The sequence below is a fragment of the Panthera onca genome, chromosome A1 (genome assembly GCF_046562875.1).
Source record: "Panthera onca isolate mPanOnc1 chromosome A1, mPanOnc1 haplotype 2, whole genome shotgun sequence".
In the NCBI taxonomy this organism is placed as follows: domain Eukaryota; kingdom Metazoa; phylum Chordata; class Mammalia; order Carnivora; family Felidae; genus Panthera; species Panthera onca.
In genome coordinates this window covers 96,126,183-96,152,495 of record NC_138339.1, presented here as the reverse complement: position 1 = coordinate 96,152,495, position 26,313 = coordinate 96,126,183, and the positions used below count along the sequence as shown (strand labels likewise).

The 26,313-nt window shown below is 39.4% G+C and overlaps 1 protein-coding gene and 1 long non-coding RNA gene across 2 annotated transcripts in view; one reads left to right on the top strand and one right to left on the bottom strand.

Annotated features, from left to right (window-relative positions):
• Positions 1-17,623, top strand: part of JMY (junction mediating and regulatory protein, p53 cofactor) — a 99,060-nt gene extending 81,437 nt beyond the window's left edge. The window contains exons 8-11 of the mRNA XM_060635465.3: positions 3,581-3,676; positions 5,039-5,636; positions 7,527-7,837; positions 12,228-17,623. Of these exons, the coding sequence (XP_060491448.1) occupies positions 3,581-3,676; positions 5,039-5,636; positions 7,527-7,834 (1,002 nt within the window). The 3' untranslated portion in view covers positions 7,835-7,837; positions 12,228-17,623. The remainder of the gene's footprint in view (positions 1-3,580; positions 3,677-5,038; positions 5,637-7,526; positions 7,838-12,227) is intronic.
• LOC132681231 (uncharacterized) lies at positions 1,583-26,292 on the bottom strand. The gene is made up of 3 exons (XR_009610953.3): positions 25,999-26,292; positions 25,408-25,494; positions 1,583-1,948 (listed from the first exon to the last, which is right to left on the bottom strand). It is a non-coding gene; the product is annotated as an uncharacterized LOC132681231 (long non-coding RNA).
• Between the last annotated feature and the right edge of the window lie 21 nt (positions 26,293-26,313).

Below are 26,313 nucleotides of genomic sequence, written 5' to 3'. Positions count from 1 at the left end.
TAGGAATCCCAAGCAGGCTCTGAACGACAGCGTAGAGCCCGATGTGGGTCTTGAACTCACGAACCATCAGATCATGACCTGAACCAAAGTTGGATGCTCAACCGACTGAGCCACCAAGGCGCCCCAGGGTATTTCTATTTTTAGTTTTTTGAGGAATCTCCATATTATTTTCCATAGTGGTTGTACCATTTTACATTCCCACTAACAGTGTATGAGGGTTCCTTTTATCCACATCCTTGCCACCACTTGTTACTTCTTTTTGATTCTAGCCATTCTGACAGGTGTGAGGTGATAACGTCATTTTGGTACTCATTTGTATTTCCTTGATGATTAGTGATAATTACTGACATTGAGCATGTTTTCATGTGTCTGTTGGCTGTTTGCATGTCCTCTGCCCATTTTTAAAGCAGATTATTATTTTCCTTGCTATTCTTTATATAGTTTGGACATTAACTCCTTATTGGACATATCATTTGCAAATATATTCTTCGATTCAATAGGATGCCTCTTTGTTCTGTTGATGGTTTTGCCAGAACTTTTTATATTGGTGTAGCCCCAATAGTTGATTTTTGGTTTTGTTTCCTTTGCCTTAGGAGACCTATCTAGAAAATGTTGCAAAGACCAATGTTTAAGAGATTACTGCTTGTGCTTTCTTCTAGGAACTATCCTCCTTTTCACCACCTCCTCCTCCGGTAGGGTCAGTTTCTTCCTTGGTGCTTGACAGCTAACCCTCTCTGCTTAACATGCCTGCCACTTACCTCACCACCACTTACTCATTCCTGCTTCTCTCCTAGGGCTTAATATAGGGCCTGGCTGACACATAATTGGTAAGCATTTCATGGAAGAATGGTATTTCCTTATCTTAAGCAGCTTTTCCCCTACCATTTCTCTTGGGTGGTATATTTTTAAATATTTATTTTGAGAGAGAGAGTGTAAGTGGCGGGGGGGGGGTTGGCAGAGAGAGAGGGAGAGAGAATCCCAAGGAGGTTTGCACTGTCAACACAGAGCCCGGGTACAGGGCTTGATCCCACAAACCATGAGTTCATGGCCTGAGCCAAAATCAAGAGTTGTACACTTAACTGACGGAGGGACCCAGGTGCCCCTCTCTTAGATGGTATTTTACATGCTATCTTTTTTACTCTGTGAATTGATGAAGTTTTCTTGCTTTTTAGTTAATATTTTGTAATACTGTCCTATTATCTAAGCAAGGTGAATTTTTTTCTGAGTAATTATCTTGCTGTGTGTATGTATATATATATGTGTGTGTGTGTGTGTGTGTGTGTGTATGTGTATATACATATATATATATATATATTTATAAAAACATTCTAAATTTCTTGACTCTTTAAAAATCCTTCGATTATGAGCAGTTTTAATTACTGGCTTGCAAAAGTGCTTCTCTACCATTCCTATATGTTTTTAAAAAGAAACCTCATTGTGTTTATAAAGAGATATGCATCATCATTATAAAAGATTAAAGCAATACAGGAAAACGTGAAAAAAAATCAATACCAAAATAGATTATCACAACTTTTCTATTCCTGACTTTATTTTGATTTTTCTTGGAGTTAGTTAACGTTCATGCAGGTACTACTTCCGGAACGTTTCATGGTCATCATACTGTGTTCTGGCATATTTTGGGAATGCTTGTCCATTTCCTTTCTAAGTCAGAAACAGTTTGTCTAGGTCACAGTGCCATATTTTCTCTCTGTCAAACTTCTGGAAACATTGAATGTTGTTGCTGTCGAGAGGCGTGAGGTCTCCCTTCCCTCAACCCATCTTCTGCCTGAATATTCAGTCTTTGTTTATTGTGGAAGTCTAGTGACTTTACCAGTGATGAGTGTGCAACAGAGTTTTCTGAAACAGGATGTTCACTTTGTGCCTGAAGACCTGTAGATTCCTATGTGGTCATCCACGACAAATGAAGCAGTAACTCTGACTAGAGGAGCTGGTGGGGAAGAAGAGAGATAGTAATGTAAGGGAATAATGGAAGATTGAATTTGAACAGGATGAATGGAAGAGAGACAAGTTAATGACACACTGGAGACCACTGTCCTGTGCACACAACATTAACTGGTCTTGTAGGAGGTATCTCCAAGTTTTTAAAACAAAGTAGGAATAAAAGCCAAACCTATCTGCATAGCTCGATAGCCTTTTAATATTCTGCAAAATGAGATGTAATTAGATATCTTTTCATTGTTTGAACAGTATAGAGAATTTTTTTTATTCCAGTATAGTTAATATACACTGTTCTATTTGTTTCCGGTGTACAGTATAGTGATTCACCAATTCTTTACGTTACTCACTGCTCGTCGTGATAAATGAAATGTACTCTTAATCCCCTATTTCATCCGCACCCCCCCCACCTGCTCTGATAACCATCTGTTTGTTCTCTGTAGTTAAGAGTCTGTTTCTTGATTTGTGTTTTTTCCTTTGCTCATTTTTTAAATTTCTTCAACTCCACAGATGAGTGAAATCATATACTTGTCTTTTTCTGATTTTTTTTTCACTTTGTATTATATTCCGTAGCTTCATCCATGTCGCTGCAGATGGCAAATTTTCATTATTTTTGTGGCTGAGTAACATTCCATTCCATGTATATATACCACACCTTCTTTATCCATTAATGGACACTTGGGCTGCTTCCATAATGTGGCCATTGTAAATAATGGTGCAATAAATATAGGGGTGTGTGTCTCTTTTTGTTAGTATTTTTGTATTCTTTGGTTAAATACCCAGCAGTGGAATTACTTACTAGACAATACAGTAGTTCTATTTTTATTAATTTTTTTTTTTTTTTTTTTTTAGAAAGAGAAAATGCACAAGTGGTATAGAGGAGCAGAGGGAGGGACACAGAATCTTAAGCAGGCTCCCCTCTCAGTGTGGAACTCAATGCAGGGCTTGATCCCACGACTCTGGGATCATGATCTGAACTGAAACTGAGTCGGGTGGCTCCCTGGACTGAGCCACTCAGGAGTCTCTGCTTTTAATTTTTTGAGGTGCCTCCATACTGTTTTCCACAGTTGCTGCACTAGTTAGCATTAACATGGGAAAAATTTTTAAATTTCTGTGCTGATAACTCCCAACTTTGAGGGGTGATATTGAGCCAAGTGATTCATGTAAAATGCAATATACTTTTTCTAGCTGCTGGTTATGTTGGTTGAACTAATGTGCAGTGTCTAAATTACTGGCCAGGTGGTTGCTGATTTTGTTTTTAAGGTCAACTATTTAATTTAGCAGAATGTAGCAGCTACAGGTATTTTACACTTAAGCTGTTTAAGCCACAACCCTACAGGAACAATTTTAGTTCAGAGAAAATTTGACTTTATTTCAGCGCAAACATCTTTAATTGTGGGTAAATGCAAAAATGAAACAGTATTGTTTTTGTCAGCGTATCATTCTGGATTTTAAAATCATGATTTCTATTTAAAACTGGTAGTTTCATGCCATAAACACTGTTTAATGAATCATTCATTGGAGTTACCATTTTACTTAACTGGGAGAGCTCTCTTTTTTTCCCTATTAATAATAAAAATGAATGGGACACATCATAATGGAATTACTGTTAATTTTTTATCAGAAGAGAGAAAAATTACATGATGAAGAAGAAAGAAAAAGTGCCTGGGTTAGCCAAGAGAGACAAAGAACTTTGGACAGACTTCGAACTTTTAAACAGGTAATAAAAGTATGGCCCATCTGTTGTTTTTCATTGCTTTTTAAGCAGAGCTGCATACACACTCCTGTTATAAGATTATGATAAAAACTTGGTTTTCCCTTTTATTATTTAGAAAATAAAATTTTAAATTAATGTTCGATTACAGGGCTACCCTTCTTCCAGTTGTATCTGGAATTAATATTCTTGTGCCGTTGGCCTTCCACTTTAGTAGTGTAAGAGGAGTGGTCAGGGCCTCTGGCAAACCTGAATTCTTCTTGAGTTTTATAAAATTAATAGGCTCACAAGTGACTGTCCATTTTAGGCATGAACTTGTCACCAGAACACATTCAGTAACCTTACAGTGGTAATCTGTGGGAGGGACCAGTGGCAGAATTAGAGAATGGATCAGCTTACGTCAGAAATGGTTTGGCAGTTGTCATAAGTGCTCAGGAATCTACTTCCATTGTCTGTGCCGAGGGATCACCTTATAGGTGCAGGAAGCTCTTGATGAAATCCTTGTAGTATTATAGTGAAGAGAGTATATGGTGGTTGTGGACCACCCTGTGTTGAGTAAATGTTGTTCACCAAATCCATTAATGCTAGGTTTTATTATAATAAAAGAATGAGAGTTATGTATATCAGTACTTGAAAAATTTTATTCCCTCTCCTTCCATCATAAAATGTACATTCTGTTTTGAGAGGTTTTTTTTAAATGCCAAGAAACTTTTTAAAAAGATTAATGTTTTAATCTGTAAGCATTTGAAGATACATGTAAGAAACTAATAGTTCCGTAGCTTAGTATATACCAATGGCATATATTAAAACCATTTTTTTAATGTTTAATGTTGAGTGAGAGTGCAGATGGGGGAGGGAAAGAGAGAGAGAGAGGGAGACACACAATCAAAGCAGGCTTCAGGCCCTGAGCTGTCAGCACAGAGCCTGGCATGGGGCTGAAACTCACAGACCACGAGATCATGGCCTGAGCCAAAGTTGGACGCTTAACCAACTGGGCCACCCAGGCGCCCCAATAGCATTGATGTTTGATATTTTATATTGCTATTATTTTTCCACTTAAGCTAGTGATTTCAGTAATTAAAGGTCTTTTTTAAATCCTGTGGTAATTTTGAATAGTTGACTTCTTAAGTGGATAAGAGGGAATAGGGCCTTGATAAAAGATTTGATAAGCAAATAGAGTTGGATGACGGCTGTTGAAAGGGATTATGCTTTGGTATTCTGGTCTTCTGTATAACCGTATCAAAGAATTTCCCCCTGAAATCACAACAGCTCCGAAACAACATCTTGGACCTGAAGGAGAAAATAGCCATCAGTTCATAGATTGTTGTAAACTAATTTGACAAGTTACAATCACTTCTACTTTTTTAGAGGTACCCTGGCCAAGTCATACTTAAATCAACCAGATTGCGACTGGCTCATGCAAGAAGAAGAAGCACAGCCAGTCCTGTGCCCTGTGAGGACCAGTGTGACTCTCTGCCAGGAGCACTACAGGTAGAAGAGAAAAGTGCAAAGGCAGAGGAAGGAATAGGCGAGCTTGGGTCATCACACAAAACAGAAGCCCAAAGCCTCGCACACCTTGAAGATACTTCGCTAGCACAACTTGAAGCCGCTTCATTACCTCTCAGTGGTGTTACCTCTGAACTGCCGCCCACTGTTTCTCTTCCACTTTTGAATAATACTGACCTCGAACCAGGTTCCGTTACCATAGATCCACTCCCCCCACCTCTTCCTCCAACACCACCTCCCCCGCCACCACCTCCTCCCCCTCCCCCCCCACCACCTCTGCCTGTTGCTAAAGACACCTCCCCAGAGACACTGGAGAAAGGTCTGCCTAGAACAGAGGCAAACGAGAAGAGGATCCCCAAGTCTGCGAGTGCCCCCTCAGCACATCTCTTTGACAGTAGTCAGCTGGTCAGTGCCAGGAAGAAGCTCAAAAAGACTGCTGAAGGTTTGCAGAGGAGGAGAGGTAAGTTAGAAACACATTTTTAATCTGTTGAGTAAAGTGAGTCATAATCAAAGGCCCTTTTATTTCATAGGACCCAACAAAGCTTAAAACGTTATTTTATTTTGGGCATTATTTGATTGCAAATAGGTTTCAAAGTCACAGCCTGGCAGAATTCTACCAACCCACATCAACAAATGAGCCTAGACACAAATGTGTACCTTCTTGAGCTCTTAGGGATGTTTTAAAAATTATATATTCTGAGGTGGTACTTAATCTAACTGGTAATACATAGTAAGTGGCTCCTTTTGTGTTAGGAAGAAAATCTGACTTCATTTTTATCATTTTTTAAATGTATTTTTGAGAGAGTGCACATGTGCACAAGCAGGGGAGGGGCAGAGAGAAAGGGAAAGAGAAAATCCCAAGCGGGCTCTTTGCTGTGAACATAGAGCCTAATGCAGGGCTCAGTGTCACTAACCGTAAGATCATGACTTGAGTCAAAATTAAGACTTGGATGCTTTTTTTTTTTTTAATTTTTTTTAATGCTTATTTATTTTTGAGAGAGAGATTGACAGAATATGAGCGGGGGAGGGGCAGAAAGAGAGGGAGACACAGAATCTGAAGCAGGCTCCAGGCTCTGAGCCATCAGCACAGAGCCTGACACGGGGCTTGAACTCACGAACCATGAGATCATGACCTGAGCTGAAGTCAGACGCTCAACCGACTGAGCCACCCAGGCACCCCAAGAGTTGGATGCTTAACCAACTGAATCACCCAGGTGCCCCCAAAATCTGATTTTAAACCTGGGAAATACAAGCACAGTATTCACAGAAAAAGTAAGACAGTTGGGAAGGGCTGTCAACACTAAGATGGCTTTGGCAGGACCATGCAACATTTGGTCACATATTTATTGAGGGCCTTGATACACTCTTTGTATAAAAAAAAAAAAAAAGAGGAAAGATAGTAATATAGACAATTTATTGTGTGTCCGATATGCCTTAATAAAGCTCTTTTTGAAAAGAACAGAGAATAATCCCTCTCTGTAGCTTTCATTGGGAGAACATTATATAAAACAATTTGCATATTACATTTTAATCTGAGAGACCGTTTAGTAAAATATTTCTTACCATAACTGGAGTAGAATTTCATATGTAAAACAACTAAATGGTAAAACAGAACAATCATCCTAGTAGGGGCACCTGGCTGGCTCCGTCAGTAGAGCATGTGACTCTTGATCTCAGTGTTGTGCATTTGAGCCCCACATCAGGGGTAGAGTTTACTTAAAAAACAAACAAAAACAAAATAAAATCTCTTTAAAAAAAAAAAAAAACATACTGGATCAAAACTTAGTTCTTTAAAATTACATTTGTAACTCAAATTGCTCTCTGAATTTAGATTGTGCTGGTGCCTTTGGGAGTCTCAGCTATGAAATTGCTAAAGACTACCTCCCAGCTCCCAGTCTGCTTAGGTGTCTTAAGGGGAAATTATAAAAATACTAATTTGGAAGTTGAGTCTGGCTTTTTTCCTTTAGGTTTTATTTTTGAGAGAGAGCGGGGGAGGGGCAGAGAGAGAGAAAGACACAGAATCTGAAGCAGGCTCCATGTTCTGAACTGTCAGCACAGAGCCCGACTTGGGACTCAGACTCAGGAACTGTGAGATCATGACCTGAATCGAAGTTGGAGGCTTAACCGACTGAGCCATCCAGGAGTGCCCCGGCTTTTTTTTTTTTTTTTTTTTTTTTTTTTTTTAAAACAAGTACAATTGGTATTTCATGTGTTTTTGGCACACCTGTCCATGGTTCATGGTTCATTTTGTTTTCACTGTCCTTGGCTATCACAGTCCTAAAGTCTAGAGGTTATCAGTTTGACTCTAATTGTGATCCTAACTGTAATTCTTCTCTTTCATTTTATAAAGTGAGCTCACCCATGGATGAGGTGCTAGCTTCCTTGAAGCGTGGTAGTTTTCATCTGAAAAAGGTTGAACAGCGAACTCTGCCTCCTTTTCCTGATGAAGATGATAGTAATAATATCTTGGCACAAATACGGAAAGGGGTGAAATTGAAGAAGGTACAGAAGGAAGTTTTGAGAGAATCCTTCACACTTTTGCCTGACACAGATCCTCTAACACGGAGCATCCATGAAGCTCTTAGAAGAATCAAAGAAGCGTCCCCTGAGTCAGAGGATGAAGAGGAGGCTTTACCCTGCACAGATTGGGAAAACTAACAAGTAAATGGTCTTAATTTCTTTAGTAGCATTCACTAATAGTGGATGATGAGGTCTGTTATATTTTATTGATGAGGTTTATTGTTATATAGCTCAGCTATAGAATCGACCATAGATCTGTAAACTTCAGGTTTTGTGTAGTTTCTAGAAACCCAACAAACAGTAAAGCACTTTTCAAAGATAGTTATATAAATGCCAGGTTTATACCTGCTCATTAAAAATTTCTACAGTATAGCCCAAATAAAGAGGATAGACTGATTCCAGTAAGGTGGCAGTCTTACTCTTACTTTAAAACCCAAAAGCTCTTTCCTCACCAAAGTATTTCAGGTACAAACTGTTATATATATTGAATTTTGATTTTTTTTTTTTTAATGTTCATTTTGAGAGAGGGAAGAAGAGAGGGAGGAAGAGGGAATGAGTGGGGGAGGGGCAGAGAGAGGAGGAGACACAGAATCTAAAGGAGACTCTAGGCTCTGAGCTGTCATCAAAGAGCTCTATGTGGGGCTCAGACTCAGGAACTGTGAGATCATGATCTGAGTTGAAGTAGGACCCCAACCAACTGATCCACTCAGGTGCTTGCTCCCTTGAATTGTGATATCTGCTTAGCTGCCCAGAGAGGAATTGTCTGAGATCAATCCAGAAAAATTACTGCATTGTTTGGTTATTTAGCTTTCTAAGCCTTTAAAATTAAGGTTAAAATTATCATTTTAAGGCTTATCACAGTTACTGCATAATCCAGATAAAATTGCAGCTAAAACAACAAACATGGAATAAGTGTATGCATACCTTATTGGGTATGCCCGTGGTATTGGTTACACATTGGACATTTTCCTAAAGTAATAGAGTTGTTACTCTACCACATTTTAGGAAGCTAATTACATAGTACTGTGGCACAAATTCTGCTAAATATAGAGTCAGTAAAGATAACATGCTATATATAGTATATAGAGAACTGATATTAGTCATAACTGAAATTATATTATTTGTGCAAACTGTAATGCAACTATGCAGATATATTCTATTAAGCATCTTAATTGCTCTCTTGATGGACTGTTTCTGTGGGCTTCACAATATTCACCAAACTGGGGAAGACTCATAGTTCTGGAAGGGGAATAGATAAAGGAATAATAAACTTACTTATTAGCCAGTGCTTTTTAAACATGCCTGATGGTAAGAATTCCCTGAGAGATTATTAAAAATGCAGATTCCTGGCTTTCACTCCCATGAATTCTGAGTAGATCTGAGGTATATGCAGGCGTACATGTGGATTTTGAAAACTCCATACAGAAAAGGTAAAGTATGTCATTAAGGTTTTTATACTGATTACATGCTAAAAGATACTGTTTTGGATATATCAAATAAAATACTACTAAAAGCAGTTTCACTTGTTCCTTTTGGGCATGGGGCCATCAGGAAAATTTAGATGTTCCTGTATTATACTCTCATCTGTACCACTTCCCTTCAGGATCTACTGTCAGTAGCTTTAACAAAATGGGGGTGAAAAATCTCAATAAGTGGTTATGCTCCAGACAACATTTGATAGCACCAGTGTTATGCCATGGGTATTGGGCTGTTGGTATCTTTTTCCCCCTGTTATTTATAGAGGCCCTAATTATCATGTTGTATGATTCAGTGTTTTCGAATCCCAAAATAATTTCAAACCATTTGTGCTTAACATATGTACACTATGCTTTGTAGAAGATAGCAAATATATTATTGTGTATACTCAGTGCTAGAGACTCAGGGTGTCTTACTGGGAATCTTTTTCAATCTTGTAGATTGTCTCCCACTTAACAGTGCTTGTTACCTGTCGTCTTGTCTCCTGCTTGAAGCTTCTCAGTGAGCTGCTAAGCCTATGCCTAAAACTACCATCTTAGCACAGATTGGGCCTTCATATAAGCGAGTGTTTAGTCCTTTTGATACAGCTGCCCACAGTAGCCCAGTTGGGGTATGTTACCCACCTGCTGTTGCTCAGGCCAGCCCATCATTTCTGTTTTCTGCCATCTCACCGGATCCTGCCCAAGACATAGACATTGCAGCAGCATTTTGTATGTCCAAGTGCCTCCATGGTTATTTATAGCTTTGGACTGCTAATTTACCCTTACAGCAAGTGTTAAGAATATGCCCAGGATGAATATCACTTTGAAAGTTGCGTAAAAACTCTTTTTTTGGCCGATTATTTATGACTGTTGTATGTGTTAGAATATTGAGAGAAACAATGAAATGGTCCCAGAAAATGTATGAGCTCAGATATCTGCAAAGTCACTTAAAAACAAAACAAAACAAAACAAAAAACAATGCATCCTACACCAGAAGCAAACCATAGACTAGCTGTAATCCCTACCAATTCGAGCAGGCAGTGATAAAGGAGCTATTCTCACTGCCTTGTCTTGTGGTCTTGGGAAATCATTAAAAAAAAAAAAAAATTTTTTTTTTTTAATGTTTGTTTATTTTTGAGAGAGGGAGACAGAGGCCAAGCAAGAGAGGGGCAGAGAGAGGAGGAGACACCGAATCCGAAGTCAGGCTCCAGGATCTGAGCTGTCAGCACAGAGCCCAATGTGGGGCTTGAACCCACGAACTGTGAGATCATGGCCTAAGCTGGAGTCAGACACTTAACCAACTGAGCCACTCAGGTGCCCCTTGGGAAATCATTTTTAAAGACTGAACTTTTAGATGGCTTCTCTACAGATGGATAAACAGGCTATAATTTGTATTTCCTATTAATCAGTTTTTTGTAGATTTTGTTTCTTTTTTAGAGAGAGAGAGAGAGAGAGCAGGGGGGAGGGGCAGAGGGAGAGGGAGATTGAGAATCAATCCTGAGCAGGCTCCACACTGCCAACGCAGAGCCCAACGGCAGGGCTAGAACTCATGAACTGTAAGATTATGATCTGAGCTGAAATCAAGAGTTGCACACTTAACTGGTCAAGTCACTCAGGCACCCCTAGTTTAAGATTTTAAACCATTAGCTCTTCAAAGAAGATAATTTCTCAGGGCCCCTGGGTAGCTCAGTTGCTTGAGTGTCCCGACTTCAGCGCAGGTCATGATCTCACATACATGGGTTCAAGCCCCGCGTCGGGCTCTGTGCTGACAGCTCAGAGCCTGGAGCCTGCTTCAGATTCTGTGTCTCTCTCTCACTCTCTCTGCCTCTCCCCTGCTCACATTCTTGTCTCTTGTTAAATAAATAAATAAATAAAATAATTTCTCAAAACTTCATGAAATAGAAAGTGAAGGTATCCTGTTCTGCTTTGTCTTTCTTGAAAACTCTTCTTGGGATAGCCATAGGTAATAGTGTCCTTGAAGGAAATTTCTAAACGGAATGAAATACATATATAAGCTTTTTATTTTCTATTTTGTTTTCTGTGGGTTCCTTCATAAAGTTATGAAGTAACTATGACAATACTGTCTGTTAGAAATACAGTTTGAGGGATGGATGGAATTTAAACAGTTCAAGTCACATTAAAAAGGTAAAAAGAAACGTGAAATTGATTTCATTAATACTTATTTTATATGATGTATCCAAAATCGTATGTTTCAACATGTTATCGCTATAAAAAATGCACGAGGTATTTCACATTTGTTTTGTACCTGGGTCTTCAAAATCCAGTGTGTATTTTAACTAGTAGCACATCTCAGTGTTGATGATAAGTGTTCAGTGGTTAAATGTGAAATGTCTTACCAAAACAATAAAATTATATTTAATGAACAAATATTTTATGCTGCTTCAGATTTCAATTTACATCACATTAAAAATCCATTTTCTCAGACTAGCCACATTTCAAGTGCTCAAAAGCCACATGTAGCTATAGTATTAAATAACGTAGAACTAATAACGCATGTCTGTTTTTATCTGCCAAGTAGGTCTTTCAAAGAATTATTCCTATGCCATATGTAAGCCATGGATCTCAAACACAACTATTCTGAAACTTAAAAAGCCCTACCACAAGGATCCCTTTAAAGACCAGTACTAATGCTATCCTCTAAATAGCAATAGAACAAAAACTCACAGTCTAGTGAATTTTTAAAATATCATTTAACAATTCTTACTACGCTGGCAGTTTGACGCCAATATTTTAGACTGTTTTTTCCTTTTTACCATATAGTTTTGACATAAAATGTTAGTAGAAGAAATAAAAGTGAATCTACCCTACAACCTTATGTGATCAAAATCCATATTCAGGTTATTTTGTTTTCATTTTTACTGTTTTATGAATAGAAATGTATCCTTTTTTTAAAAAAAGTGTCTCCTATATGCTATCTCTACAAATGGGTATTTCTAAGCTATTTATCAGTGTTCATCTGGGTGTTAGAGAAGTTGTGTGGGAACATATATATACACACTGACCTTAATAAGCCATCATTTTTTAATACATTGTATTATTTTTTTTCTAAACAGGTGACTCAACAGAAAGAAAAAATTCAGTTGAAGATCAGTTCTTACTGTTTTGGAAAACAAAATTTTAAACATGCGATTTCCCAATTGGATTCCATTAGATGCAAAGTGTATTGGCACAGTGGTGTGAAAAAACGGAGGCACAGTTGGCAAGTTATCACTTTTCCAGTCATTCCAGTAGTTGGTGGTTAACATGAGTTTTAGATGTGCAGTGCTCCTGATGCAGTGAAGAAAAGGCCTTCTGGACATGCCTGGTTTTTTTAAGCACCTTCCCCTCCTGTCCACCCAGTTACATCCTTGTAGTGGCCAGTAAAGCTAGGGGTTGCTCTGAGTTGGAAGAACACTGGGTTGACAGAGATCTACTGTGAGCTGTATTGAGTCTGCTTTGAAATCCATCTTTAAGTGCACTGAATAGTCCTCTGCTTGAAAAGACAGCACCTCTTCCATACCAGCTTATATAAATAGTGCAGCACTCTGAAAAAGAAGTGTATCATGATAGCTATAGGACAGGAAGTGGAAAGAATCAGGTGGAAATGCACTGAAAATGTTCACATTTTAAAGATGTTCAACATCTGAAAAGATAACATAACCACAGAGATGCATTTAATGTGTTTACCACAACATGATAGATTTACCATGGCATATTTTTAAAAGACCACACACTCTTACACTTTGTAAGGTTTTGAAGTAAAAATTTCCATGCTTTTAAATAGCTCTTCATAATTGTGAATTTATAATAGTTTGAATTTCATGTGCAACTTTGTGTATGAAAAGCAATACTTTGTAACTTGATAATATTTCAAATTATTTTTAGTCTTTTTGTTTGAACGATTGCTTGATTAGCGTAACGCAACATGACTTTCCTATTGAGAATCAAAAAAGAGGATTCAATAATAGGGATGCTGATCTTAAATCTTTGTAACGGGCACATTTAAGTTTCTCTTTGTTATGCTCCGCAGTGAAATGTGCTCTACAAATAATGCAGAAACTAGACAGGCAGAAAAGCCTTCTGGGCTGGCATTTTACTGTCCTCACATGTTTTGAGTGGGATTTTGGGAGAGAGCCTTTGTTACTGTCAGGAGACTTTTTAAAACATAGGTATAAAGTTCTAGGTGCTGATTTTGCTGTATTGGAGTCCTGAAAGATGCATTTATGTGAAAGGAGCCATTATGAATTCTCAGCAGGACTGCTGGGGGCTTGACCGAAGGTAGATCTGTTGGACCCAGTCTATAGTATTCTGTAGAGTGTAATTCTGTATAAGACACATGTTGGCCTTTATATGAAGGGAGTTAAGGACTGAGGAACCAAAAAGAACTTTTATTTTTTCTGAGGCATTTCTCTGGCCTAGACCCAGAAAAGCAGTCCTAGAGTAAAAGTCCTTGAACGTGTATAAAGTGGTTTTCATGGAGAGAAAAAAAATGCTCACAGATTTGTCCCTTTAAGATGTTACTTCCTTTAAAATAATTAAGGAGAAAACTTCCTGCTTACTGATGAGTAGGAGCTTTTGCACAGCATTTTCACATGTTTCATATTTTATTCATGTTTTATTCCCACTTCTTATCTTGGAAGATTACATCTGTACACGAGATATATATTTTAATGTTCATCTCACAGTGGGGAGGTGAGTGTGGACCCTCCCCTCCTCCCGTTTCCTTCAGTACAGAACTGAAGCATTCTTTTCAACCAAAGACTGATTGGTTTGATTTTTTTTTTTTTTAAGCAAATTTGCAAACCTTTAAAAAATCACGTGTCAGTTTCAAACCTCTGGATGCTTATGGATCAGTTCGTTTTTTCATCCATTGACATTCTGAAAAATACAAGAGAACCTAATATTAAACGTACAGCAAAAGCACTGGGATTTTTCTATGCCAGGAATTGCTCCCCATTTAGTGTTAGAGCTGGGATTCCATCAAAAGACAGGTTCTCTTAGAAATGGGTCTTGGGACTTGTCTTTCACAGCCATGTTCTAGTAAGTCTCTGGCAAATATTGGAGGGGTACAGACCCCTGTGAATCCTTTGGAGGTGCATCCATACCTCTGAGCACATCCCACTGTGGCACTCCATGAAGGGCATCTCACTTGATGATGAGCAGGTTAAAGTGCGGTCTTGTTAGCAACCAGCTGTGCTTATTCTCTGCTGAGTAACTTTTCCAGTACACGTATCTTCTGTCCTTAAGATTCCGATTCCTCCTTCCACAGAAGTACAAGTTAGTACAGATCACCATCCTTTGGAGTTCTCGTAAATAATGCTAAAATTTCAAATAACTCCAGTCCATTTGTCCAAGATGACATTACCAGTTGAATCCTCGTGTTAATTTTATTTTCTCCCCCCAACCTGTTAATTTTAAGGAGGTTTTGGAACCCAACAAAATTATGTAAGCATGGTTAAATTCCCCTTTTCTCCACCTGCCCTTAAAAAAAAAAATGAGCATTTTTGCGCTTTACATTAAGGTTTTATATATTTAGTTAGGATGACATTTACAGGTGATCATGTTTCAAGTACTGGACTTGCCTGTACTATTTATATGGTTTAAAATATTTGATAGTTTTATCTCAGTGTATCATTTGTCATAAGAATACACAAACAGCTGCTTGCTTATGCCGAATCAGTTTACGAGTTGATTTATCAGTCTAGACTGCAATATATTTTAAGTGGGGAAACAAATAGATAACTTGGGGGTATTGTAAGGCTAATGTTACTGCCCACTTGAGTGCCACTTAATACTCAAACTGTTGTGTATATAACCAATGTGGCACACAGAAAACGTATTCCTACCCATCTCCAATATGGGGGGTACTGTGGGGTAGCAGTGTGACAAAAGGCCTGGCTAAAGAGGATTTTTAAAAGATGAGCAGTTGTCTTGTTTGCTCTATGTTTTATAGGTTTTGAGTTGGTGATTAGTATTGAAAACAATCATTCCCTAGTTCTTCATTGCAGAACTGAAAGATTTCTTAATGTGTATTTTTAAAACAACTAGGCACAGCTCTAAGAGTGGATCAGGTGTAGGATTTCCACAGCGGGAATGTGGGTTTTTTCTCATTACGTGAAACCATAGAAAATCTTCAGCACTTTCATTTACTCTGTATAATGAGGGGGGTGGGGGTGGAAATCCTTGTTTCTACGAAGCTGAACTGTGTACCAATATTAGGTAACATGGCACGACCACTTTGCGATAAGAGTGTTAAATTGTAAAGCATACTTAGATCATAGCAGGCACCAAGAATTAAAACTCATATATCAGTGGAACAAAAATGAACGGGCAGCATCCTCTGTTTGGAATGGGACCAGGATACAATTAACACAATTTTATACATTCCCTAAGATGCCATTTTTTAATTGCATTCATTGAGTTTGTGTATAAATGTGAATCCGTGCTTTTAGCCTAAGGCAAGTTTTTCTTTCACTAAGTACAGGTTTAAAAAAAAAAAAAAAAAAGTATCATGAGATAGCAATCTGTAAAGCACTAATGGGTCCATGACGGCCTTATCAGGGAGTTGAAATTTCATATGCTTTACCAGGTTTATTTTAAGAAATCTTCTTGAACAGCTGTAAAACATTTAAAAATCGTGGCAGATGCATTGTTAACATGCAACCATTTGATAAGGAGAACAGAAACCCTAATAAGTTGTCCCTAACTCTTGCACTGAATTTAAATGATAATGTAAAGTTAAATGTGCATTATAAACAGATTTTATTTCACCTTTATTGCTTAGAAGAGCTATGCTTAGTGCTAGAGGATGGGCCAGCACGATTGATTTCAGAGGGAAGAGGTAAAAAAAGTAGAAGCACCTTACTGTTGGAGCGTGTTGCATTGATTTAGTGCTGCTGAACAATTCAGTAGTTACTTCTGAACTTTGCTACAAAGTGCTCTTTAGTTAAAGCACATGAGGAGGAACCTCTGCTTAAATTGCTTTGTAAAATAAAGCAATGGTATTTTTTATCCTATAAATAATCTAATTTAAAAGCTTTTCTTAAAAAATGAGTTTATATTGCTGCCTAAACTATCATGTATGTAAACAGAGGTTTTTTTGTACGGTGAGAGGGAATTTGGAGAGTGAGTGTGTGTGTGTGTGTGTGTGTGTGTGTGTGTGTGTGTGTGTGTGTGTGAGAGAGAGAGAGAGAGAGAAATGTTTGCCCATTGGGTTATTTTGAAGATGTGTTCATTCTAAAATGTTTTGCCCACAGTAAATGTACAGCTTGGTATTTGAGGAATTTAATTGAGAATCCAAATTTTAAATGTTTCTCCCCTTCCCTCTTTAATTATGCCACTAAGGTGCATGTACAGAAAATACCTCTGAGGTTGACATGTTAAATATTGTATCAATGCTCTTTCACACTGAATCTCAAAGCAGTCATTTGTTTTGAGAGGTAAGGGAAAGTTTTTCTGTTTTTTTTTTTTTGTTTTTTTTTTTAAAGTCGGTTATAAGAGTGCCTCAATTTGGGGGAATTAAGGGTGGATAGGAAAGGCTGTGCAAAGTGATTTTTAGATGTATACAGAAAGGTATGGGTGTTGGTTATAGAGCTGAATTTTAACAAGGGACGTTTGGGTTTTTGGTTTTTTTTTTTTTAACTTGCATGTTCTATGGTTAACTATCAAAGAGTGTAACAAGTTACAGCTTTTCCCAATACTAATTACATTGGTTTTAAGAAGTCTTCATGATCACAAGATGGCATTTTCCCTTCAATTGTGAACCAAGAGGGGTAGACGATACAACCCAGACAGTGACTTCTGACTTCTTTGACTCGGACAGAATCAACACTGTCTCATTGAGTTTCTTACTGTACTGTATGTCTTGCCAAGTGTGAAACCATAATATATATATTGTTTGTGAAAATTCGAAGGCTACAGATCATTTTGCATGATGAAAGCCCATAAGGGCTAATGAAACTGACATGTTTTTTAGCCTTTCTGGTTCAATGAAAATTACAATGGCAGACCAATTCACTATTTTACTAGCTTTGTGCAATATTATAATGGTAGAAGCAAAACACTAGCACATTGTGCTTGGCTTTTAAAGATGGCTTTAACACCGTACATTAGATGGAAGTATGCACAGTGTATTGTAAATGCCACTCTTGCAAATTTACAATACTTATATGCTCCATTAATATTTTAAAGTATTAAAAGTACAAAGAAAAAACTAAGCAGGCATTTATAGCAATACTCTGAAATCTCCAATAATTGTTTTGACTGTTGCCTTTTGCTCTTTAGTGCAACTTTTCTGCATTGTAATTACTGCTTTGTATTTCCTGTTTTTTACACTTACGACTTCAGAGTTAAGTACTTGTACAGCAAGTATTGCAGTCACCTTCTCTTGTACATGCAATGTAACAACATACAGTTTTGGTGCTTAACAATATTCCTCTTTTTCTTTAATAAAAGATATTTATTGAGTTAACTTCATTTTGTTTGTTTAAAATAACATTGGTGGGGCACCTGGGTGGCTCTGTCAGTTGAGGGCCTGACTCTTGATTTTGGTGCAGGTCATGATCTTACCATCTGTGGGTTCGAGCCCTCCTCCCCAGTGCGGAGCCGACTTGGGATTCTCTCTCCCTCTCTCAAAATAAATACACTTAAAAAGAAAAAAATGCATTGGTGGTGTGCTTTTGCTATAAGATGATAAACAGGCTTCAGAGATGGTGTACCCCTGTACCAGTGCCTCTTCCTGAGTATTTATAATGAAGTGTTTTAACGGTAGCTGAATTTGTGGTAATAACAGCCTTATTTATGTGATCTATAAAGCTGTCCACATCGTTGGGCAATGTTGGCTTTCAAAGTTGGAAGGTCTTTAAATACCTTTCATTTTAGCAAGCAGTTTGTGACCATTTAAATTGAGATTATTGGTTTTACACTTAAACATGGGACTGACCTAAATGGAACCCAGCAGATACCCTTACTTATCCAGTGCTGACCTGATGCGGCCCCCGACATACACAAGGCACACATTTCAGGGCAGGTGTCCTTAAAGGGACTTAGATCCCAGATGGTACCCTGGTCCCTGAATAAGGGCTCCAGTTCCATCTCTCCCGGTGCAGTTGGAATCAGTTTTGGCCCCTTAGAGGATTTTTGTTGCTGATTTTTTACTAGGGCTATGTGAAAAGGTTCACAGGCTGGTATTAAGTGATTTATTTGTTCCTTCCCCAAACTACCATTTTTAAAATGACAGGCTGAACACAGTAGAATTTGGTACTTCTTCCAGCTTCAGAATTTTGTATTGAGAAATTTCTCTGAAGGAAGGGGCCTTAATTCCATGTGTTCTGTCTGCACATACATCAGAAACTAGCCCGAAGGGTTTGATTACTAGAGGACGTCTAGCCAAACTGACAAGTTATCACCTCTGCCTCTTGAATTAAACTCTTAAGACTTCAGAAGAATCCTAGTATCTAGTTCATCCTTAGGAAAGTCATGGTATGGTGGCTTAAGGGTAGCCTCAGTGGGTGACCCCTCTGTTGGACTAGCCACCTTTACTACGACAGGTGAAAAAACACAAAACGTGGAAATCTCGGCCCGACAGAATTCCTCAGTCCTTTGCAACTGTCCCACATCCTGACCTTGCTGAATTCCATAAGCTGGTTGAAAACCTTGTGAATTCTTTGCTCAAGCTGTTTGGGAGAGGTTTGAGATTCTTTGGTGCAAAAATAGCAACATTCCGTCACATGCTAACAGTTACTGATGGATAATAAAGTTTGATCATATTTCCCAAGCCGTCTGTCCCTCTGCCACGTTACTACATGGATACCCTTTGCACAGAGACAAGATACCACAACTCTGTTGCTAACCAGAAAACAAGATCCTCTTGCGTGAGCTCAGGCCCCACTCCAGGCTCTGCACTCCCTCTCTCCCTCTCTCTCGGCCCCTCACTTGGGCGCACACTCTCAAAAATCAGTGTGAGTTCACATGGGTCTCTCCAAATCACAGCTACCTCTCTTCCTCTTGCCTCCTCCATCTGCTCTTGGCAGTTGCTATGAATGACTCCATATACTCAGGGCATTAAGCGTCTTTCTGATTTCACATTCATCCCTGTCACTAATTCCAATGGCCAGGTTTGCAGGGCAGTCAGTACAGTCCTACACTTCCTGCCTCTGGCCAGTAAAACATGCGCCAATATACAAGGCTTTCAGTGGGCAGACTTTGGTCTCCTTTCCAAGCCTTTAGTCCTACTGTTTCTATTTTAGATGCTCATCTCCTGCCTTTCTACCTGTACGTGTCTGCCTAAAATGTTTCTCTTACATCGACACCATCTAAATTCCATCCCTTGTTAATTTGGAAAGCATGTAGGCAACTATGACCATCCCTATGTGTCAACATTCTTAGAACACTGGAAGTAGGGGAATAAGAAAGTTAAGATGTGGAGCACCTGGGTGGCTCAATCGGTTAAGCATGCAACTTTGGCTCAGGTCAGTCTCACAGTTGGTGTTTGAGCCCCTGCGCTCCCTGCTGTCAGTGTAGTATCGCTTCATATTCTCTGTCTCCCTCTCTGCCCCTCCCCTGCTCACCTGCACACTCTCTTAAAAATACATATTTTTTTAAAAAGGTGTAAGAGGAAGAATTAGAGAAGCCAATATAATCCTTACAATTCTACAAATGTTATTCCTCATTTGAGGCACAGAAAAGGAATAAAAAGGTTTAGATGTTCTCCATAGTGACGGCTACTAAGTGGCAGCTTTGATTTAACCCGTTATTCCCCACAGCAACTTCCAATTTCACTCTTAACCCTATAAGGTTCAACTAGTGTTCAGCTTTAGTTTTAGACTGTTGTGAAAAGAGCTCATTCTAAGCTAATACTAGACTTGAGTCTCCTGTTTTGAGATGTGCTAGAGAAAACCAATGAAAATTTTCAACAGGCAGAAAAAAGTCAAAGGCATCAAGATGTGACTTCAAATAAAGTCAGTCACGGACTATAATTATGGTTAGTCATAGGGCTAATAGGCAGTGTAGATGCAGGAAACTTGTTCCCCACAACACAGTTTCTACAAGGGGAGTCACAGGAGCATCTGTATCCCCACATACATATATGCCTACACAGTTCTCTGTCTCACTTCCATCCAGTTAGGTCTCTAAACTGCAGATGCTGACACTTTTAGTCTCAGCAATTTCTTTCTATCCACATGATTCTACAACATCCCCACTGACTGGGGCCAACTTGAGCTCTTTCAACTCTCAGTAAATGCCTTGCATATTCTCTCTCTCTCTGATCTGGAGACCCTTTATGTTGAAGTAATCTTAATGCTTTAATCAAGTCATTGCAAGACTATGGATATGATGGTTTTTGAAGAAAAGCCTTACATCAATTAAACCTGCTAGTTGATTTCTGTTGGAATAGTTTACTACCACGAACAATTAGTTATTTATCCCTAAAGGCACTGAACTCCATCCACAGAGGTTTTCTGTAACCAATGATGATGAGAAATTGGAAAAGTGCAAGAAACCTTAAGTTGTTTGCGACCTTTTTTTTTTTTTTTAATGGAAAGAAAACGAAGTCTGGCAGGAATCAATCCTATATTCTTAAAACTTCTTATGAAAGATTTAGAATAAGCCCTACTCTGAATTTTTAAATTTTCGTGTATGTGATAGTGTGTAAATATATACTTAAGCTAGAAGAATAAATTAACACCATTAAGTGACTTGGGAGAAGAATAACAAGATGGGAAGAAACTCACCACATGTAGCCGTCAAGAGCATATCGTGACATCATCTTTTTCAAAATTACATTATGCGGGGCGCCTGGTGGGTAAATTAAGCTTCCAACTCTGGATTTCGGTTCAGGTCATGATCTCACAGTTCATGAAGCTGCCCCCGGCATCGGGCTCCGTGCTGACATAGAACTTGCTTGGGATTCTCTCTCCCCCTCACTCTGCTCCTCTCCCACGTGAGCATGCACACATGCACGCGTGTGCTGTCTCTCAAACCTCACACACACACAAAATTCCATTGTGCAAAAGCCATACTATGGTTCTATGGTCGAAGTAGTCCGGTTGGCACCAACATCCCAGCCATGTTGTAGGCCAAAATGATCGTTTTCATGCTTAAAGAAAAACCAAAACCTGTGGGATCTTCTCTGAGTAAATGTTCAAGTGTTTCAGTGGTTCAGATCCACCTTTAAAAATTACTTTTTAAAATTACTTTTTAAAACTATCTCTGTGACCCACCTCTGGGCAGATATATGGGTCAGTTCCACACCATTTGAAATGTTAACTCTGTTGCCCGACAACCATCATAAAGTGCAACCATAAGTTTACTGTGACCCAGCACTTGCTGGAAGGTTTTCTAATGTCAACTATAAATCTCTCGTGTTATCTCGGCTGTGGTATCACATTATGTTGAGTCCTCAGGAGGCGGGTTACTAGACCTATTACCTCACCAACCCCAGCATTAGGGGTTCAGTGAGTCACTGCATTAGATACAAGTACAATGACTTTATACCTTGGCTTTCATGGATGGTTGATAAGAAGACAGACCTATTTCTAAATGTTCGTAGACGTTCTTCATAACTGTTTTCTCTTCCTAGTTAGCCATGCTCTTTCCCATGGCTCTAAATGACATGTGTCTAGATGATTCCCAGTTTTGTTTTTGTTTTTTCTTTTTTCTGATCTATACCTCTTCTCAGAACACCAGATCTGTATGTATTCAGCTGCCTAATGGTCTGTTCATTTGGATGCCCCATGCATATCTCATATATAACATGTCCAGAATGGTGCCCTTGACCCCCATCTTGTCAAAACTTGAGCCCAACCCTTCCCATGTTGCCCATCTTCCACACTTCATCCCGTTCTGCAATTAGGAAACTGCAAGTTCTCCTTGCTGTCTTTCTTACCCTCACCCTCCACATCCAATTCTCCAACAAGTCCTATGAAGCCTAGCTCCAAATTATATCTGGCCTCCCTCCATTGCTTTCTCTGTCCCTTACCACACTCATCTGTCATCACTCTCTGTCCAGACCACCTTCATCTCTCAACTAAACTACTGCACTGGCCTCCTAACTGAGTGGCCACTCTTGTCACCTTCCAATATTCTCCACCCATAGAGTGGTTAGATCACATCTCTTTCCACAGAGACCTCTAATTACTTTCCACTGCACTTAGAATAAAATTGCAAGTCTTCCTATGGACTGCCAACGAGGCTGGCTGTGATTTGACCCTTCCTACCAGCCCCATGGCTTGCTGAGTTCTAGCCACATGAATAATCTGTTTCTTATCTTAGGCCCTAGGCAAACTGTCCTATTCCTAGAATTGTTCTCCCCCTCTTTTAGTATGACCAACTTATCTGTCTCCTCAGAGTACATATGTTGAAGGCCTAACCCTCAGAAGGTGGAGATAGGGTATTTACAGCGGTAGTCAAGTTAAAGTGGGCCCCAATCCACTAGGGTATCTGTGTAAGTGGGGAAATGTAGATATGAACATGCATAGGGGGACGATGATGTGGAGAGATATCACAGGAAAGATGGCCATGTACAAGGCGAGGAGAGAGGCCTGGACAGATCCTTCCCTCACAGTCCTCAGAATGAACTACCCCTGCTGACACCTTGATTCTGGATTTCTAACATCTAAAGACCACAAGTGAGACAATAAATTTCTCTTGGTTAAGACACCCTGTCTCTGGTACTTTAATACAGCAGTCCTAGGAAATGAATACATCATCCTTCTGGTTTCCATGTAGATATCATCTCATGAGGATGTCCCACCCATCCTTGAGTAGGTCCCCCCTTATCCTCTGTCACGGTTCTGCTAACCAGGTAATCTACAGATTCTCCCTACATTTGCTAGCACCCGTGCAGTTAGAAGAGCTACATAACTGGTCCTGTCTGTCCAATGAAATGAAAGAAGCAGTAATAAGCATCACTTTCAGCCTGAAGCAGTGAAGAGTCCATAAACATTGCTCTAATATTTCTCTTTTCTAGTGACAAACAGGCCTCATGCACTACCAGACAATGGAGCCTCCTTTTCGGATTGTGAAGAAGACGAGGGTGGCCTCTGTCACTGCTTCCTTTCACCACCCTATCAGGGGAACTAACATTGCAGTCGGGCAAGAAAAAGAAAAGGTGAAGGATCAGAAAGAAAATGACAGTGTTGGGCACATTTATGGTTATGTATGTAGAAAATTAAAAAAAATCTATTAAGAGTTTTAGTAAGAATTACTTGATAAGATTTAGTATTTGGGTATCAACAATTTCTATATACTGGTATCAGGTAAAAATTAAACTTGTAACAGCTATCACTGTTTAAAAACTGATAAGGAAAAGAAGACAATGTGGTAGAAACCTGGGCATGAAGCTTGAGTGGGCAGTGAATTCATAGAAGAGGTTCAAAAGGTGAGCACACAAAAAAGGCTACGTCACAAGTAATAAGGAGAACACTAAGATACCATTACACCCTCAAGAATGGTTAAAATGCAAAAGACTGAATTTCAAGTGTTCTCAAGAATTTAGAAAACTTTCAGGGGGCACCTGTGTAGCTCAGTTGGTTGAGCGTCCGACTCGGCTCAGGTCATGATCTCACAGCTCATGAGTTCAAGCCCTACATTAGGCTCTGTGCTGACAGCTCAGAGCCTGGAGCCTGCTTCGGATTCTTTGTCTCCCTCTCTCTCTCTGCCCCTAACCCATTCACATCCTGTCTCTGTCTCTCTCAAAAATAAATAAACATTAAATAAAATTAAAAAAAAAAAAGAATTTAGAAAACTTTCATACATTACTAGCGGTGGTTTAAATGGTACAACCATTTGGGAAGACCACTAGGCATCCTCTACAAAAACATCCTCTATGTTTGCCCTGTGACCCGGCTGATATATGCACACACTTCAGTCAGGAGACACACATGAGAGTGCTCACAGCAGCATTCTCCATAGTAGCCAACAACCCAAATAACCCAAATGTCCACCAGCTAATGAGTAGCCAAATTGTGGGAGAGTCCTAAATGTCGTACAGCCAAGTAGAGTCAAGTACCATAGTGCGATAAAAATGAACGTAGCTACACAGACCAGTTTGGATGAATCTCACGGACATAAAGTTGAACAACAGAAGCCAAAAAGAATAATGTGTGATTCTAATCATATCAAGATAAAAAAAAAAAAAAAAACAGGCAAAAATACAGTGTGTGTGCTATTTAGGTAGTATAACTGTAAAAAAAAATAAGCAAAGAGATGATTGTCATAAAAATTATGATAATGGTCATGTTTGTGGGCAAGGAGAGCTTCTTTGGGGCTGTGAAGCTTCTATTTCTTGACCAGGGTGGGGGGAGGTGGTGTCTCTCTTTCCAACAATTCAGTCAGCTGTACATTTATGTTAATGTATTTTTCTGAGTAAGTATTACATTTCACAATAAAAAAGATTTTTAAAAAACCTTAATATAGAATTCTTTTATTAGAATTCTAGAAATTGCTTCTAGAATTCAGTTGCCAAAAACTTTTCTCTGCAAAATAATTTGCATGCTTGCTCTACAAAACAATGAGAACCATATAATCTAACATTTCACTTTTTTTTTTCATTAGTTGCCAGGAAATCAGAGCAAATTTAGTGCTCCAATGGGGGGAAAAAAAACTCATCTCAAACTTCTGGTCTACACAGTTCTCTGTTCCTTTTAATTCGCTGTGTGTGTGTGTGTGTGTGGATGTGTGTGTGTGTGTGTGTGTGGAGAGAGAGAGGGAGAGACAGGAACTCCTCTGTGTTTTAATATGATGAGTTTCCTTTGAAGTAGGTGGACAGGTCTTTAACAAGTTCGTGACATACAAAGATGTTGCAACATGGCATATGGCACAGTGGTCAACATCTGCGACTCAGGACACCTAGCTGAGCTGTGTGAATTTGGGCAGATTACTTCTCCATGCTTCAATCTGTTCATCTGTAAAATGGAGACCGTAATATCAACTTCATTCGGTGGCTACATGGATTAAATAGAAGAGTGCCTTGCACATACGTAAACGTTAGCTATATACTCCTGAAAAGAGGATACCAAAATTTCCCACAAAGAACCTCAAAGATTTGAGGAAGCTAGAAGCAAGAACATCTGAGATTAGAAGTAGATTGCTCCTGGACAATCTGAAAGGCAGCAATAATCCTGTATGTTTCCTTCTTTAAGGGAAACTTCTTTAAGGGAATGTAATTTCATTCACATGTCACAAAAGGAATATTACACAAGAGGCAACATTTTATATTAACAGTAAAAAACAAAAACAAAAACAAACCCTTACCTTCATGCTTTACTTTTTGTAGAGCAAATTGGGTGTCACTGAAAAATGCAGAATTTCTATTTTCTGATGTTCTGTGGGAATACAATCCTAAAGAATCAAAACATCCAAAAATGTAAAGAATGACAAAGAACTTCTGGTTAAATATGATGGTTGAAACATGCTTTTACTGACACTCCTTCCTAAATCCCTACCATGACAGTGAAGCAATCAAGAAGAGCAAAAGAGAAAATTAGGGACAAGGAAGGTCAGCGTCTGCAAGAAGCAGGGTGAGTAATGACTCAGCCGGGGAGGGAGCTGCCGGAGAGTCTGCGGGGAGTAATGGCCAAGAGCTAGAGGGGCCTGGCGTGTGGAGATACCGCCTCCCCTGCAAGGTGGGGATGAAGGCGGAGGCTGCAAAGGAGAGCGCGAAACGTCTCAAACAGGCGCGACAGATTCCCCCTCCCCCCCCATTTCTCCCGCCCCCTGTCCAGCCAAGAACCTAGAGGCTCATTGTCTGGAATAAACAAGTCAGAAAGGATCTGGAATCTAAGCGCAAGTACAAGAGGAGGGCAAGGGTGACACCGAACGCTGGAGGATTAAGTTACAATCTACCTTCAGAACCAGGCGGCCCCTGGCTGCTTTCTCCTGCCTGGTTAGGAGATGGGCCTCAGCTGGCCATCTATAGCCGCCAGAGGCATCTGGAAGATCCCTCTCTGGAGGAACTAAAAGGCTGCAGAGAAAAGACCACCCCATGTTGATATCTGTATGTGGGGATGGGAGGAGGGTCACCAGATGACAAAGCTGGCCTCCGACCGGTCAATGTCCCCCCAAAGCCACCAGCCAGCCTGCTCCACCCCACATCCCTCACCCAGCGCCCCAGGGTTTCGCTGTAGAATGTGAACACACTGCTTAGAATTGGAGAGACAG